We start from the raw sequence: 19245 nt of genomic DNA, 5'->3' as shown, positions 1-19245 counted from the left end.
TGATAGCTTGATAGTGTGATAGCATCTCCGGCGATCTCCAACCCGAGCTAGCTAAATTAACCTATAAGAGATGGGAAAAGAAGGGGAGTAAGATTTAAAGCTTAGTAAGTCTGTATGAAAATAATAATCATTTTATTAACATGCTTCTACCAATTCTCACAACATGATCTCAAGGTAATACAATCATATTTGCACTTTTTTTTTATATTCATGACAAGCTGTCCATTCGAGCCATGGTCATTCAATTATTTATAACTTGAGCTAAAAAAATCTAAATTAAGATCCGTTAAAAGAATTTCAAACTAGACTCATATATCTTTCTGCCATGAAATTTTCAGAATTTATGGATTAGCCAATAAGTAGAGTTTATTCTTTAAAGTTACCCCTGTTTCGCTGTTCGACAGTTCTGACCCCTCTTCTCTAAAAATTAATTATCTCCTCATGCGGAGTTCAGATGATGTTCCTATTTTTTTCCTTTAAAGATAGACTCATTAAGGATTTTAAGAATATAAATTATAAGCAATAATTATTTTTTTTACAATTTTTAACAATTTTCCCAAATCAGAATAGGGGATTCCAAAATCATTCTGACCTTGTCTTACGAAAATTCAAATATCTCATAATATGAAATTATTTTGCTTACAAAGTTTCTTCTATGTAAGACTAGAATAAACAAGCTTTATTTAATTTTTTATTCCTTCTCTAATTCGATTTTCATAATTTTTGGTGGATTTTCAAAGTTAAACTACTGCTGTTGTCCAAAACTGTTTTAGTGCAATATAATGATAACTATCATAAGTTCATTTTCAACTAATCATGAACTCACAATTTCATGGATTCCATGTTAAATTACACAATGTAAGTTAGCATGATATTGCAACAAAATTTATAATCATAATTCATACATCTTAGCTCACTGAGGTCTTGACATTTCAAAATCTCAATAACCATAAGCTTAGAGTACATACCTGTATCATTTCAACATTTTTCACATATTCATTCTTGTCTTTGACATTCCCTTTTGGGACTATCATCAAATCATTCTTTAAACTACCCATTGAACACTTGAAATACTATTGGATACGCGGAAAACTTGCACATAAGTGAAACATATACATACATAGCCAAAGCTACCCCATAGCATGTAACACTCGAAATGGAGCTACTCACAGGCCCACTAGCATAAACTACCAGTCAGGGTGCAACTACGGGGGCTGCTCACACAAGCTGTCAAGTATCCGAACCACTCAGGACTACCTAGCCACCGGTAGGACACACAAGACCAATACTGGAAACCAAATTACATATATCTCGTACATCATGAACTCAGACCACTCAATAAGCTCAGATGTCACATATATATCACGAACCCAGACCGCTCAATGAGTTCGGATTACTTAATTCCTAGTGACATGTCACTTGTATCCTAGACTAATCCAAAGGTTCAAACGGGGTTTCTTTACTTGTCGCATCACTGTCGAACTTGCTCGTATTGTCGTTTACGATATCCATAATACCAACCATGTACTTATGGAATATCAAGGCATATAATTCATGATAGTAAATAAGCATTTGAATTCATATAACATTAAAGCATTAAAATATGTAACACATCACATTATTTACACATGAACTTACAATTCATGTAATATCAAGCATTAACATTCAAGTATAACATTGCATTATTATTATCGCACGAACTTACCTCGATACCAAAAATGGTGAAAAAAGGACTTCAACCATCAAATACTTATTTTTCCCCAATCTAACTTCGAATCTCGTTTTCCTTGATCTATAATATCACATTTAGCTTACTAATTAGTCACATTATTCATTGTGACCCAGAAATCATATTATGAAAAAATTACATTTTTGCCCCTAAACTTTATCATATTTACATTTTTTCCCTAGGCTCGTAAAATGAAATTTATTCGACTTCATTCTACTTTAAGCCTAGCCAAAACATTTTCGTAACTATAGCAGCCCACAATTTCCCCTAAATCACATTTTTATGAAAAATTTTATAACTTTTACAAATTAATCCTTTTTAGCGTTTTCACCGAAAACTACTTAGTAAAAGTCGTTTAACACATAAAAAAACATTCATATTCCTCCCTTAAACATCAAAATACACACATGTAGCACATGGGTAAATTTTTAAACATCAACCCTAGCTCAAATAAATGGTAGAAATAGCTAGATCTTGTTACGAGGATTTGAAAAACATAAAAATCATTAAAAACGGGGCAAGAACGGACTTACAATCGAGCTTGGAAGCTTGGAAAACCCTAACCATGGTTTTTCCATGCAAGTTTTGGCCATAGCTTGAAGATAGACAAAATTTGACTTTTAATTTTGTTTTTAATTTATTTTAATTACTAAATAATCAAAATGCCCCTAACTAAATAATCATCTCGTGAAATTGTAGACCATAAAAATATAATAAAAATAAATTTTCTTATGTTGGATTTGTGGTCTCAAAACCACTGTTCCAATTAGACCCTAAATCGAGATGTTACAGGTGATATTCAGGTAAAATCCTTCTAATAATGTTTCTCTAAAATTCAAATCTGTTTCAAATACTTGAAGATGAAATCCACTTCTTCTAATCACTTGTTAGTTCCATTGAATTTTCTTTTATTCGTGATGTTGATATTCATTATCACAAATGCATTATTAATTAAGAAAAACAAAATCAAAGGTAATTAATTAATATAAAGGTTAAGGTCGAACATGAAGATTGAAGAGGAAGTCAATGATGTTAAGAAGGCCAAACCACAAAGTCAAAAAAATGGGAAGTGGACAATGTCTGCCTCTACCTCTAAAAATTACTGGAAAATGATATTTTATTTTTTATGCAAGAAGATAATGACTACAAATAATCAATATTTGTTGCAGATTTGGTGTTAATAGGCTTTTCTAAATTGGTTTTACCACTATTAATGACTTTTATTTGTTGGAGAGAAATTAAAGAAGAAGAGGGTTGTGAAATTATTAAGGTGACGCGGAATCCTATTATATTAGTTTATCTATTTTTAGGAGTAAAGTTTAACAATATCCTATTTTTGTAAATAAGATTCTTAGGTTGGGAAAAAGCTCCATGACTCATATATAACATTAATTTTCTGATATTGTCAAATAATAAAAATTGTCACTCATAAAAATTTTATGAAAACACATAGGATTTTTTCCTTAATTATGATAATTAAATGATTGGCCTAAAATGGTTTTATTTTAATATTAATCTCATTATAGATTCTTATTATGTTTTTTTTTGTATAATATCTAGAACTACCCATAGCCAATCCCTAACTCTTAAATAGGAGGATGCGCACTCAAACCCACGTCCTCCTGCACTAGTAACAATGTAGATGCCAATTGTGCTAAAACTCAATCGACATACAAATAAGGAATGTTGAATACTAGTTAATTCATATTATTGAAATTATATGTAGTAGTAAATTAAGTTTGCCAACAATCTCTTAGCCGAATGGCAAGAGTATTTGTGTTGTCATATGAAATTTTGAGTTTAATCCCTAATAATTTTATCTCTAATTATAGTAATAAAAAAAAGTTGTGCAGACAAATTTTAAATAAGAAATCATGATAGATATATATTTCTTAAAAATAAAAATAAAAATTTATTCAATTTTAAACCATTTAGATAAATATATCTGTTTTTTTATACAATATCTAGAACAATGTTATGTGCCTAATTATTTCTAATGTTTTAATCGTTTTGAGCCATATCTTCCTTTGAACTTGTACCGTCCTAAGTTTAAAAACTTTACAAACCTAGAAGATCAATGTGACTTAAGCATTCTCTTTGCATTATCTTTTAGAATTGCTAACAATTATACTTAATGAATTTTTTTATTCACATGATTGTGTCTACTACATATCTATTTGATTTATGTTAATGGTGATATTGTTAAAATTTTGGTCATGAGAATTACTTCTAAGTTGTTAGCAATGTAACTTTGTAAAGTAATCCTAATTTACTTTTAAAAAATTTCAAGGCATCGAACTATCAAGATTAAGTTGCATGTGCAATAAAATTTGTTATACCTTTAGTATTTGACAATCATGTTCTTAGTAGTAATAAAATTTAAGGGACGTCTTCTTTTTGCATGCTATTTGTCTAGACTTGGTTTGTTTGAGGATAAGAAAAAAGTTAAGTGTGGTGGAGTTCAAGTGTGGGAATGTGATCTGCCATGATTTAGGTTCTTATTCACTTCCATCTTCACTAACTCTACCTTGTTTAAAGAAAAAAATCAAGTCATTTTCATATTAATTTTTTTTCTTTTCTATTTTTTCCCATATATGTGTTTTGGTTGCTTGAGGACAAGCAAAAAGTTAAGTGTGAAGGAGTGATATGTCATTGATTACATTATTATTTACATCCTCTTTTACACATAATTGTAGCTTGTTTAATAGTAAATCAAACCATCGTAGTATATAATTATGTTTTTATGCTTGAAGTGGTGATTTATGTTTTTTAGTCATTTTTATTATATCTTAGATATTTAAGTAAGGTTACATGGTCTTGTAGGACAAATCAGGAGCTAAAGATGCATATTCGGGCTGAAACTGCTGCCTATGCCATGACATAGAAGCAAAAGTCTTGGAGCGAAACTGCATGCTATGTCGCGACACCGACTTATGTTGCAACACTACAGGCCTATGTTGCAACACAACTTTTGCGCAGCCCAAAAATCCCTACACGTGACAACTGTGTTTTTTAAGGCAATTAGGAGTATTTTTCCTAGTCAAACTCTAAGTACTTCAAGGATAGTTTAAGCACTTTAATATTTCGGCTTTAACCTATATAAAGACCATTGTAACCAGATTAAACACACCATTGGAGGGAGACAAAAATCATTCTTAGTTTTTTATTTCGTTCTTAGTTTTTGCATATTTCGTTCTTAGTTTTTACTTAGTTTATGTTATGTTCTTATAATTGGAAGATCCTATTCTGAAGTGAGACTTTCGTGAGCAGAGATTGTTTCGGAGCCACACTTTCATCGATAAATCCATGAGCATCTCTTTCCTTTATTCTATTCTTTATATTTATTTCTTTAACATTGTTAATTGAATGTTTGTGTAAAGATTAGAATCAATTTATGCTTTATACATATTTCAAGTGATTCAACTATTTTAACCTAATCAATTGATTGAAAGGTAAAGTTCAATTTGGATTGGTTGGATCTGGTTAAGTGCAATTAAACAATAGGATTGACGACCCTAGGAAGTCATTTAGGTAGGAATTAACCCAAAATTGGTATTGCCTACCAAGCATCACTTAGCAGATTAGTGGTTAGGGAAGGAAGAACTTAAACCCTAGGCTTGACGATCCTAGGAAGTCATATAGTTAGGTAGGGGTGAGCAAAACTCGATTCGACTCGAAAAAATTGAAAAAAAAATCGAATTTCGAGTTAAACGAATCGAGTTATTCGAGTCAACTTGAATTTTTTTCGAATTTCGAGTTCGAATCGAGTTGAGTTTTCGAATTCGAATAACTCGAATAATTCGAATAATTCGAATATTAAACTATAGTATTTTACATTTTTACCCCAAACTCCCAAACCTTTTTACTTTTCCCTCAAAATTTTTACTCTTTCCTACTTTCCCCCCAAAACTTTTACTCCCCTTCTATCCCAACCCCCCAATCTACCCAAAATCCATTTCCCACCAAAATTTTACTCTCCCATTTATTTTTTCTCAAAATTTTTTATTTTCCCCCATAATTTTTACTCCCTCCCACTTTCCCCCTAAAACTTTTACTTTCTTCCATTCCCACCTCCCATCTTCCCCAAATCCATCCCCCCAATTTTTTTTTAATATTTTCCCTCCAAAATTTTACTCCCCCCTATTTACTTTCCCTCAAAGTTTTATCCCCCAAAACTTTTTATTTTCCCCCTAAATTTTTACTTCTCACCTTTTACTCTCAAATAAAAAATCAAAATTATCCAAAAAAAATCACTAAACATAAATAGTAATAATTTTATTTATATCTACTATTTATATTATTAAATTAAATTTCACATTTTATATTATTTATATTATTAAATTGTTTAGTCATATTGAATATTTATATTAAAATTAAATTATTAATTATGCCATTAAATATTCATGTTAAAATTTTATATTGGTATTCACATTTTATCTTTAAAATAATTTTTATTAAAAAATCATATTTTTACATTTAATATATTTTTTAATTCCAAAATACATAGTGACAAGAATCTAAAGATAATTGAAAAAACTAAGCAAGCAAATAAGCTAACCCGTATATAAAAGATTAATAAATAAATTATGAGGTGATGAAAGTTAATAAAAATTTTGATTAAGGTGGATAAATTTTATTATGATGGGTGACAGTGATTACAAGGACCCAAAATTATTTTTTAAAATTTAACTCGAACAAATAAATTCGATCTGATTCGATTCAAATTCCATCTCACTCGACTCGATTCGAGAAAATTTCAAATCAAATTAGGATGATAAAATATGATTCGTCAACTCGATTAACTTGAAATTTTTTCATTCAATTCGATTCGATTCGATCGAACGCTCACCCCTATAGTTAGGAATTAACCTGAAATCGGTATTGCCTATTTGTGAAAATCTTACCCTACCCCAATTGGAACTATGTTTCTAAGAGATGAGTAGTTCTTGCCGACTAGTTAGGTTAGTAGAAGGTTGAGAAGCCCTACTAGGATTATTAGTAGCCAATTATTTAGAACCCTACTTTAATAATTAATCAGGTAAAACAATTGGATTTAGGCTAAAGGAACTCCCATAGTCGAAACAAAGAATAGGAGAATCCGATACATGAACTTAGGAATAGATTTAGGTTTAGTTCAATTCATTTTATTTATTATTACTATTATTATCATCCTGCTTCTAGATTAACACTATAATTCATGACTCAAGTAGACTAGTAGTTATTTTTGGTAATTGGCTTAATAGCAGTTTTCCCCTACAATCCTCAAAATACTTACTAAGTGTTTCGTTGTAAATATACTACCCGTATACTTGCAGACAATGCCTCAATTCCATATCTCTTGTAGCAGTATTCAAACTCTTGACGTTAGTACGTCGAAAGGCGATCAACCAATCAAGAAGATTAACTCGCTTCAGGGTTTGCAACTAACTTCAAATTGGGGTTATAGAGTGGATTAGTAATCTATTAAGTAATTATTAACTTCCGGCTCTAATTAACTTAACCAATTGGTTGATACTCCTTTATCTCCCGACATCACTTTCTCAACCAAGATAAATTATGATTTACTCGATTCAACTTTATCTTCCGATCTTATCTACCTTTGATAACTTTTTAGGGCTTTCAAGCCTAACAATTTAAGAACACATAATTTACACCAACTAATTTTTCTTGAGAAATCTTAAATCCTTTATTATTCACATCCCTATCCAGTCGTTAATCTCCTTTGAGGGATTTAACTACTCATGTTATTCATAATTTCAACTTCGATTGAACAAACCATGTAAAAATCACGATCGATTTGGAGAAGAAAAAATATTTGAATAATTGTGGATTAAGTATTGAATAGGGAACAGAGTAGCAAATCTCTCAATTGAAATAACGAAATAAAACAAATACAGAAAAAATATAAAATGAGTACTTTGATTAAATAAACAAGTCCTTAAATAAAAGATCATTTAAGAAGAAAAACAAGAAAGCATCTAAAAATCAAAAATAAAATAAAGTAAAACTGATTCTAAACTACAAGGGTTTTTGAAGGCATCTAGGATGACTTGATTACATTCAAACTCTAATGTCTTATTTATAAAGGTGTGGTCAACCCAAATTAGGTCTACAGCATGTCCTAAGTCTTCATATAAATTTGATTATGCAAACGAAAATAACTCTAAATTACTTGGGTAGGACGTCGATGTGTGTCGTGCTACACCAAGGTTTTGGCACAACACAATACCCAATTCTAGCCTTAGCCAATTGTTTGGTGCTTTGACGGCTTGAGAAGTTTGTGCATCACCTATCCCTTGTTTTCACATCAATTGGGCCTTTATATCTTCATCCTACACACTTAATTGAACACATTAGCACAACCAAAGGCTCGTGTCAACCTATTAAGTCACAACACCTACAAAATGTGTTAAAAACACTTCTTTTATTAACTTTCAATCTTAATGCCTAAATACTAAAAATGAAATATAAAATCCTAAATTGCTTAGAAAACAAGCTCCTTAAGTGCAAAATTGACCCAAATTGACTACTACATTTGACTGCAGGTTAAGTCTCAATCCAAATTTTGTACATATTCATTGGAACCAAACTCGTAAGAACTTATCACCAGTTTTGTACGAGTTTTAATAGCAGTTAGATTTTCGAATTCAATTTGTTTAAGTATGTAGTTAAATTGGAAACAGAAATATCTTTAAGTTATTTGAGTTAGTGTAACATTCGGTACCTAGACCTGACGGTCAAGTCAGGTATATGATGTTACAAAATTCATATATTCACATATACCATATTCACAAACCACATTACAAACCACAATGACATGTTCCATAAGTTCAACTAACATTACAAAACAACTATGTACGTTCCACATAACCAAATGTAAAACATTCAAAAGGTTATCAAATCATTGATAGGATAGTGTAATCTTCGTTGCGATCCGACCAACATGTTTCGTAAATTAGAAATCTACAAGGAAAAGAAGAGACAACGGGTAAGTATTTTGAATGTTTAGTAAGTTCATACGAAATTTACTTAATTTACCTTAACATTTCAACAATTTATACAATAGCAATAGATTCATATCTAACATGGCATCTTTGACAACGTTACACTTTCATAAGCATTTCAACAAATATATCAAATAGGTTAGTTCAAATACATATCATGAACTTATAACACAAATATATATAACAGTCCATCATATCAATTTATAACATATATATAATTTCATTCATTTATATATTCCTTCTGACCATTTCATTTTGATTTAATATCATTTCCATTTTTGCCTTTAATTCGGAGAACCATAGTACATTGAATTCAAATGCCTGAGACTAATTTGACCACATATCCTGATATTATTGGGCTACTAACACTAGCTTCAGACTAGGGTTGATAAAACTAGCTTGGTTTGATGCTGCTAACACTAGCTTCAGAGAACCAGTAAGTTATGCTGGAACTCAAGTCATCGAATTAATCCTTGATCACAACATCCATTTGTTTATACAAGTTGACATATTCGACCTGCTAACACTTGCTTTAGATTAGGGTTGCTAAAACTAGCTTAGTACGATGTTGCTAACACTAGCTTTAAAGAATTTGCAACATATGTTGCATCTCAAGTCATCGTATTAATCCCTAATCACAACACTTGTTTTTCTTTTCCGTATCATTTCAAACCCTATAGCCATATACGCACTTTTCATATATCGAACAGTCATTCATATACATCTTAACCTCGTAACATCTTCCAATCTTATAACAATGTCACATCATTCGATACCATATATCTATTCATGTTAACCGTGTATTTCATATTTTACAATTTAGTCCATTCGATGTAAAAAATCATTGAAATTACAATTAACCTAAATTAATAGAAATTATAATATAATTCAAACATAACATAATATAACATAGTAAGTTCCATATAAACTTACCTAAGAAAACAACAAACAAGGTGTCAAGGACTAATCCGTAATTTCTCCTTTTATTCAATTATCTTCCAGTTGATTCAAATGCCAATCCATAATAATTCATTACAATTTATCAACTCTAAAGATATTTTAACAACCTATTATAACCAAAAGTCACTTTAATTTCACTTTTCAAAAGTTTCCCAAAGTTTTGCTTTTTATTCAATTTAGTCTTTAAAACTGAAATAACTATATCTTTCAAATTTAAACTTCGTTTTTCAATTCGATTTCAATTACATCCTTTTATAACCCTCTATTTTCATAAATTATAAAAATTTAACATCAATTTTAAAATATTTACACTTTAATCCCTATGTACAAAAACTAGCAATTGAATTTTACGAACTAGTCCTTTTTCATATTTAAGCTTAAAATCTAACGCCAATTTTATCAAGTAATCAACAATGGTAACTTTTTAAAAATTTAACAATTTTATAAATTGTAATTGCAAGAAAAAGACTAAATCGGGCTTACCAAATTAAGGGTCAATGGTTTGAAGTAAAAACAATGGCTGTTTAGGTTTTTCTTTGTTTCCACGGTGAAGAAGAAGAAACATAAGAATGATGACTTTTAATTTTAGTTTATATACATGTGATTAAATTGGTTAATTTTATATACTTTAAACTAAACTTAATTAATTAATTCTAAAGCTTAATTAACAACATTAGTGGATGAAAATTTGCACCCCATTTGGCTAATAGTAATCGGTTAAATTGCTCAATTAGTCCTTCAGCTAATTAAAATTCTATATTGATTATTTTTTAGCCAATTTTACAATTTAATTCTTATACATTAATTAGTCACTAATTTAACAAAATTATCTATCCAAAATTCAATTCACATATACAATAACTCTACATATATTTTAAAAAAAATTTACGGGCTCGATTCATGGAAACAAGGTCCCGATACCTCATTTTCTAATACCACAGACTTTCTAGTCTTAACACTTGTACCTTAACTAATTATCGAATTATCAAAATTGTCAAACCAAAATTCAGCATGATACTAAAATTAACTCGTAAATATTAATTATTAATATTTAAAGACTCGATTATTAAAGAATACAGTTTTAAACAGAGGCGAATCTATGGGAGCTAGTAGGGGCCCCGACCCCCCTAAAATGAAAAATTGTTGTTTTGGCCCTTTAGAAAATTTTAAAATTTTAAATTAATAAAGGTAAAATTGCACTCTGGCCCCCTAAAATTATGAAAATTTAATTTAACCCTTTAAAATTTATAAATATATAGACTATTAAAAATTAAAATTTCATTTCAGCCCCCCTAAAAAAAATTCTGGCTTCGCCCCTGATTTCAAAACCACTAAAAACGAGTTGTTACATAAATATTTTTTAATTTATAAAAATACTAAAACTTCCCCATAACTTGAATACTTTATTTAACAAAAAAATTGACGTAATTCTAGATCCATATTTTTAAATTTATAAAAATATTAAAACTTCCCCATAATTTTAGATTTTCGAATATTAAAAACGTTCCCATAATTCACCTTATAAATATTGCAACTACAGAAGTATCAACACAATAATTAAGGATTTTTTTTTCCTAGTATTTTAGGGAATAGCTCTCCCATTCGCATCACCTAATAAAACCATCGAGGCCGCAGTTGGTGGACTTTCAAAAGCATAAATTCTCGTTGCCAAAAGGGTTGCTTTATTAGCCAAAATATCAACGACTTCATTGCTTTTGATCTGAGATAATCAAATCAAGCTTAGTTTTTATAAAAAATATATATTGCACTACTTTTTCTATCCAACATTGATTCTACGTTATATGCAATCTAATAAATGTTTTTTTTTTGTTTTAATTACATTACCTTTTTGAAATACACTCTAAAGTCTAAATGGAACAAAATTTGGCATAACCAAATCCAGAGATTCCAAGAAACCAATGTTTGCATCCATAACTAAATAGTTTTTTTTTTTAAATAAGCTTTCAATGTAAAAAAAAAATTCTGAAAAGTATGTAATTTTTTTTTTACTTAAGATAAAAATATCTTTTATTTTTATTACTAATATTTTTTCTTTTAGAATTTTACTTGCAATAAAATGATTCAAATTTATTTATAATATAAATAATTAAATTAATTTATACAAAAACATAAAATATATTTAATATATTTTAAGTGATACATACAATTAAACTTATATTGTCGGATAAAATATTAATTATATAAAATTGAAATAATTTATTAAAAATAGAAAGTAATATAAAAACATAGCCCACATAGAATAATGTTAATATTCTGACGATGTGTCAAATATCTATAAAGACACGTAAAATTATTTCCTTAATTGCTTCTTTTACTAATACCTATATGAATATGATAATTAGATGGTTTGCCTAAAATGTTTCTTTAATTGCATATAGATAAGGAATGTTGAATACTAATTAATTCATACTCTTTTTTTTTAATAATTAGCTCATATCAGTGAAGTTTGTTTGATATAAAAATTTGGATTCAATCTTTAATAATTTTATTCCTATTTAAAATTGTGCGGATAAAGTTTGAATAGAAAATCGTAATAGATATATATATATATTTAAATTATTCTTTTTTTCATGGCTTTTGAATATATTAATCATCAATATTAAAAATATTAAAGAGTTAAAAAGGTAAGTTATTCAAAGAGATTTTTGTAATTAGAACCAAATCAAAAACATTCCAAAAGTAAAATTCAATCCAAAAATACGAAAACTATATGTAGCCTCAATTTACCTTATTCTCATGCACCTACTTTTCAGCAAATTGCCTCTCTCTCTCTCTCTCTCTCTTTCCTTTCTTGCTCCGGTTGCCAAATGACAAACATGTCTTCCCATTCCATTCACCACCTCTTCCTTTGCTCCTCTACTATTCCTTCTTCTTCTTTATCATTCTCCTACAACCATGTTAGCATACTTGCAGGTATAGTTTAAATTATTAACTTATTCGTTTCATCAGTATTTTCACTTTGTCTACTTCATGTATGTTGAATCATGTTTCCCCCCATATGGTAGGAGAAAGGGGTGGAAAGAAAGCTTTTTTCTTCTTTTTTACTTTCTTTTTTTCCTGCAAAAAACACAAAACTTGGGAAAAACTCTTTGGGACTTCATAGTGATTGAATTGATCATCACTCTGAAATTCCGGAATTCGTTGAAGTTGATTATTATATCAGTAGAGAGTAGTCATTTTAGTTCAACCAAGTACCAAAATGGGGGTCCATATTATTTGTCCTCTTTCTATGTTCTTATATTGAAGGTCATAATCACTAATCACTGAAGATATAATAATAGTAACTAAATTAATTAATTCGACTATAGGCACTTGGCAGTCATGGGGTAAAGACAAAGGACATAACGTTGATATTCACCGCTTATGCAGAGCTATATCCAAGCCCCGCACTCAAGGTACTTTGCTTACCTTAATTACAACTTGACCACTTTGGTTTTTTTTCCCTCTATGATTATCAACAAATTTCATATTATTTAACTAAGGCACTAATCTTTATTTGCAGAATATGCTGGTGTGTTTCAAAATGGTTTGCCTGTGATAAAGTGGAACGAGATTGTGGATGATGACATCCAAGGGGAAGCTTTTAAGGTGAATAATTTCAGCCTCCCACTAAAAGTTAAAAATAAAATAAGAAACTTTTTTTTATTAATATGTAATCATAAGCATTATATATATATATATACACGTGGTAATGTGATTTGTTTGTTTATCCAAAAAGACTCTGGAATTGAGTAAGATTAAGGAACATGTGGACAATATTAGATCCATGTTGGGTTCCATGGGGGATGGAGAGATAAGTTGTTCAGCTTATGACACGGCTTGGGTTGCTCTCATTGAAGACGTTAATGGCAATGGTTCCCCTCAGTTCCCTTCAACCCTTGAATGGATTTCCGACAATCAACTTCCTGACGGATCATGGGGTGACAAACACATATTCTTGGCCCATGATCGATTGATCAACACTTTAGCTTGTGTTGTTGCGTTGAAAACATGGAATCTTCATCCAGACAAATGCCAAAAAGGTACTTCAAAGGTTCTCATTTTGAATGTTATATCCATATCCGATACTTATATTCAAACGGGACATTTCTTTTTCTCTCTCTTGAAAGGATTGTCATTTTTCAAAGAGAACATAAGCAAACTCGAAGATGAGAAAGCAGAGCATATGCCAATAGGGTTTGAAGTGGCTTTTCCTTCGCTTTTGGAAACAGCTCGAAGTTTGAGCATTGAAGTACCGTATGATTCACCTATCTTTCAAAACATCTACGAACAGAGAGATCTAAAGCTCACAAGGTATATATATAATTCCCAAGCTTTCCACAATTATTATCTGTGCATAATGTAATGTAAGTATTATATGTGTGGGATAGGATACCAAAGGAGATAATGCACAATGTGGCCACAACACTACTACATAGCCTTGAAGGGATGCTAGACTTGGATTGGGAAAAGCTTTTGAAGTTGCAGTGTCAAGATGGGTCTTTCTTGTTCTCACCATCCTCCACTGCCTATGCTGTCATGCAAACCAAAAACGAGAATTGTCTTAATTACTTGACCAAAATTGTTCAAAGATTCAATGGCGGAGTCCCCAACGTATACCCCGTTGATCTCTTCGAACATATTTGGGCTATCGACCGATTGCAACGCCTTGGGATTTCAAGATATTTCAACCCCGAGATTAAACAATGCCTAGACTATACTTATCGGTACGTGCAGCATATAATTAATTAATTTTCCTAAAGTTGAAACTGATCGTCAACTTTGGGTTTTTTTTTTTTATTAAATTTCAGACACTGGACTCAAGAAGGGATATGTTGGGCAAGAAACACTCGGGTTCAAGACATTGACGATACAGCCATGGGGTTTAGGTTACTAAGGTTACATGGATACGAGGTTTCTGCCGGTATAAAGCTTTGGATCATTTCATATAGCTCTGAAAATGAATTGTTGTTTAGGTTACTAACATTCTTGGACTTGATATGAATGGAACAGACGTTTTTCGACATTTTGAGAAAGGCGGCGAGTTCTTCTGCTTTGTGGGACAGTCAAACCAAGCAGTAACTGGGATTTTCAACCTATATAGGGCTTCGCAACTGCGGTTCCCCGGAGACCAGATTCTTGAAGATGCCAACCGTTTTTCATCCGATTTCTTAAGAGAGAAACAAGCTACTAATCAACTTTTAGACAAATGGATCATAAGCAAACACTTACCTGGCGAGGTAAATTATATATTACATATACAAATATGAATAATCAGTAAATAATAACAACTTATTGAATAAAACAAAAAAGAAATAAATAAATACCAAGTTTATATTAAAAAATAATAAAAATATCATGATGGTACTTAAACTCGTATGAATAAAATATTATTATATTTCACTTCTTTATAAAATTGATTCTCTTATGACTGATCTGCCAATAGTGATTAGATACAGTGTGTTGAATTTTTTTTCCGTTTCCAGTGACTGTATTTGTCTTATTTCGCACGTACTTTTAAGTAAAGGATATATTATTTATCCAGTGAGATTTGCGTAAAATATAAGTACAATAATCTGAAATTTTATTTAAAAAATAAAATGATTTGAGTAAAAATATAAGTAAAATATGTTTGAATATAAAATAAGGTTTATTTTTAAATGGGTTGAGTTTCAAGTAGGTTATTTGGTTCGAACTTTGTTAATATTTCATTATTATATTATTATTATTTTGTTATTATTATTTAGATATTGTTAATTTTACTTCTATTTTAGATGCATTTATTTTCTAAGTAATAATTTTTTTAATGTTATTTAAGTATAAATATTTTTTAATGTATTTTTAATTATTGAGACACATCTATTTTAATATTTCTAATATATTTGATGTATTGTATTTTTTAATTTTATTTTTATATGAATACATGAAGGTCAGGTTGAGTTTGAGTTTAACATTTTTAATTTGAATTAAATTTAAGTAGAATTCTAAATCTATTTTTTTAGACCAAATTGAAGTTTAAAATTTTATATTGACTAGACTAAAATCCAATTTAACTTGATTCATAATCAGATCTAGTTCCAACAGACCAACCCTGTAGCTTATTTTTTGTATTTAGTTTATTAGCGCACTACTCCATCTCCATGGAGTGGGAGTTTGCAAGTTAAAAAGCCAATTAAGTTAATTATAAAATATTTTTGTTTCTAAAAACTAGTATTTTATTTATCTTACAATATGACAAAACATTAGATCAAGTTTTGAAAGTTTAAATATAATCAAAATTTTGAGTTAAAAAAAAAACCCTTTAATTCAGTTTTTTTTTATCATAAATTGAATGTACAACACTTGAAAATTATCTTGGTATATTTTGATACCTTTTAGTTAATTAACAGGTTGGGTTTGCATTGAAGTTCCCATGGCTTGCAAGCCTTCCAAGAGTGGAAACCAGATTTTACATAGAACAGTATGGTGGAGAAGATGAAGTATGGATCGGAAAGACTCTTTACAGGTTTCCTTTTCCTTTTCCTTTTCATAGTATAATTAAAAATAGAAACTTTTATTATTCAAAAGAAATTCTATATAAAATTACAAATAAATAAATATATATATACATATATATATATTCTGCTGAAGACAGGAAATTAAATAGCTTACATTCCATTTAAAATAAATTACAGGATGCCGTATGTGAACAACAATGCATACCTTGAGCTTGCAAAGCTAGACTTCAACAATTGTCAAGCTTTACATCAGATGGAATGGAATGGCATGCAAAGGCAACCCGTTAACCCCCTTGCTTCCTCAATTATTTTAAATATATATAATGATGTTTACTCACAGTAACTAACAATAAAATGAGTTATGGGTATTCTCTGAGTTGGAGCAGGTGGTACTCGGAAATGGGTCTGGGTGATTTTGGAATGAGCAGAAGATCCCTTCTCTTATCTTACTTTATGGCAGCGGCCAGCATTTTCGAGCCAGAAAGGTCCCAAGAGCGGCTGGCATGGGCTAAGACCGCCTTCTTGGTTGAGACCATCGCCTCTTCTTTTCACAATGGAATACCCAAACCTAGCGATTATGAGCTCAGAAAAAGATTTGTCCAAGTATTCACAAGTTTGGGTTATGCACCATTTAGCCACTTTAATGGAAGGTACAACTACAACTGCTTACATTAATTTAAGATAAATCATAAAACTTATGCTTGTTCAGATTTGTTCAGATTTTATGTAAAAAGCTGTACTGCTGTTTTAGTCAAACAAAGGAATTCCTGTAAACCATTTATGTAGGGACAGGATGGAAAGACTGACCTAGGTCAATGTGATGTGCCTAAGAAATTGACAAAGAAGGTGATGTTTACATGTGATTTATGTTGTAGGAAGTTGGACTCAAACAGGACAATGCAGAAGCTCATTGACGCTTTACTTCGGACACTCAACTACCTATCCTTGGATGCACTTGTGGCTCATGGTCGAGACATTAGCCGTGACATTCGCCGTGCTGTAAGTAATCATTCTATCCATATCTATCTTTCCAGTAAAAATAAAATCGGACAGCTAAACCTAGTGTTGGAAACTAGAAATTCCAATGTGGTAATTTGGTGCTTTCTAAATGTTAATATTTTCCTTGTGGGGTTGAAAACAGTGGGAAAAGTGGATGTTGAAATGGGCAGAGGAAGGTGATACGCACCAAGAAGTAGCAGAATTAGTGGTGCAAACAATCAATCTTACCTCTGGATATTGGCCCACGGAGGAGCTAGTGCCTCACCCCCAATACCTGCGACTATCTAATCTCATCAATACAGTTTGCCATCAGCTCTGTCACTACCAAAAGCAAGAGGTCAGTTGCATGAGACTAAGGCTTAGTTTGGATGGGCGGTGTGTTTACCTCCGGTGAGGTTAAAAATAGCGGTGGCGGTAAGATTAGTTACTGTAGCGGTGAGATTGGATACTGTAGCGATGAGATTAGAAATAGCGGTGGAGTGTGTGTTTGGATTCAAACGCAGCTCTAGCGGTAGGTGAAAATAAAAAATGACTATTAAGGACATTAGATTAGAATTGATATATAATAAAAGTTTTTAAATTATTTTACTTATATAAAATTATTAAAATATGTGAATTTATAAATTCATTTAATAAAATATTAAAATGTATCTTCTAATATTTTATTATAAATATTTTAATGAATTATATAATCAATTTAAATTATTTATTAGATAAAATGATAATAATTTTTAATTTTTTATAGTTAAATATTCTTTTATAACAATGATAAATATTATTTTCGTAAATAGTAACATTATACTTGGATCAAATTTTGAAGTATCTAAACGAATGATTTTTAATAAAAAAATATATAGTAACATAAGACATAACAAGTTTCATTATTACTAGAAATTAGGTTATGATACAAAATTATTTTTACAAATATTGATTCATTAAATTAGGCCAAAATTTCAAGGATAAAATGGTAAAAAAACAAATAAAAATATGCCTATTTTCTCAGTTGCCTTTAATTGCTGCTGAAAGCTTCAGTCTCATTTCAACACCAACAGTGAGATTGAAATGAAATTTCACTGCCCTGGACTGGTGAACCAAACAGCAGTTCAGTGAAGTTGGGTAACCCAACTGAAACTCAAAAATGGTACCAAAGGCAGCCTAAGAAATCTTTCTTATCAATTCAGCTAAGAAATCTTTCTTATCAATTCAGCTGCATTCTTTCAGCATTTTCCTATATATATCCGGACATAAGTATGAGGATATGATCCTCCAGGACCCACTAAATACATAGAATTCATAGATGCTTATACTCACTCTTAAATTCAAATCTAAGTAACATAATTTACATATATATCATAGATGCTTTCATTGATCTTATAGGTGATTTTTAAGGGTAAGGGGATAAGTAATCCCTTTTGATAGTGTCAAACAATTTACTTATCATTTATGATGTGAGATGTTGCAGGTGCATGACAATGGGTGCTTTAATAACACCGATACAGATCAGAGCAGAACCCGGAAAATAGAATCTGCCATGCAAGAACTTGTTCAAGTAGTACTCGAAAATTCCTCAGACGACATTGACTCCGGATTCAAGCAAACATTTCTCACAGTTGCACAGAGTTTTTACTATGCTGCACACTGTGACCTAGAGACTATCATATTTCACATTGCTAAAGTACTCTTTGAGAAAGTACACTGATCAATCCTTCTAAAGTACACTGATCAATCCTTCTTTTAAGGTTGATGTGATTATGATCATTCTTAAAGATTAATTCCATTTATGAATAGAGCTAGTTATAAAGCAAAACATAAAATAAAATCAATAATATCTGTTTCATGGCCACAAAAATTGAAATAAGTACTCCTTGAGAAAGTACACGGATCAATCCTCCTTTCATGGTTGATGTGACTGTGATCATTCTTAAAAATCAATTCCCTTCATGAATAAAGCAAGTCATAAACAAGAAAAAAAAATCAATAATATCTGATTCCATGGCCACGAAAAATTGAAATTACTTTTTTAAGTAAACAAATAGAAAATGGAAAAAGCAATGGC

At 30.4% G+C, this 19245-nt stretch overlaps 1 protein-coding gene across 1 annotated transcript; it reads left to right on the top strand.

The window, feature by feature from the left end:
- The first annotated feature begins 12456 nt into the window (after nt 1-12456).
- LOC107890714 ((-)-kolavenyl diphosphate synthase TPS28, chloroplastic) lies at nt 12457-18991 on the top strand. The gene is made up of 14 exons (XM_041075866.1): nt 12457-12627; nt 13023-13109; nt 13217-13302; nt 13433-13736; nt 13824-14007; nt 14085-14420; nt 14505-14617; nt 14707-14933; nt 16083-16198; nt 16368-16466; nt 16577-16840; nt 17066-17189; nt 17332-17526; nt 18652-18991. The coding sequence occupies exons 1-14, from the start codon at nt 12522-12524 to the stop codon at nt 18886-18888; spliced, it is 2478 nt and encodes an 825-aa protein (XP_040931800.1). The 5' UTR covers nt 12457-12521; the 3' UTR covers nt 18889-18991.
- Nucleotides 18992-19245: the final 254 nt, after the last annotated feature.

Source organism: Gossypium hirsutum, chromosome A08, assembly GCF_007990345.1.
Source record: "Gossypium hirsutum isolate 1008001.06 chromosome A08, Gossypium_hirsutum_v2.1, whole genome shotgun sequence".
NCBI lineage: Eukaryota > Viridiplantae > Streptophyta > Magnoliopsida > Malvales > Malvaceae > Gossypium > Gossypium hirsutum.
This window is presented reverse-complemented; position numbering and strand designations above follow the sequence as displayed.

Coding starts and splice junctions, on each gene's coding strand:
- LOC107890714 (XM_041075866.1), top strand. CDS start 12,522: ATGACAAACATGTCTTCCCATTCCATTCACCACCTCTTCCTTTGCTCC. Junction 13,737..13,823: donor TCCAGACAAATGCCAAAAAG/GTACTTCAAAGG, acceptor CTCTCTTGAAAG/GATTGTCATTTTTCAAAGAG. Junction 14,421..14,504: donor TGCCTAGACTATACTTATCG/GTACGTGCAGCA, acceptor ATTAAATTTCAG/ACACTGGACTCAAGAAGGGA.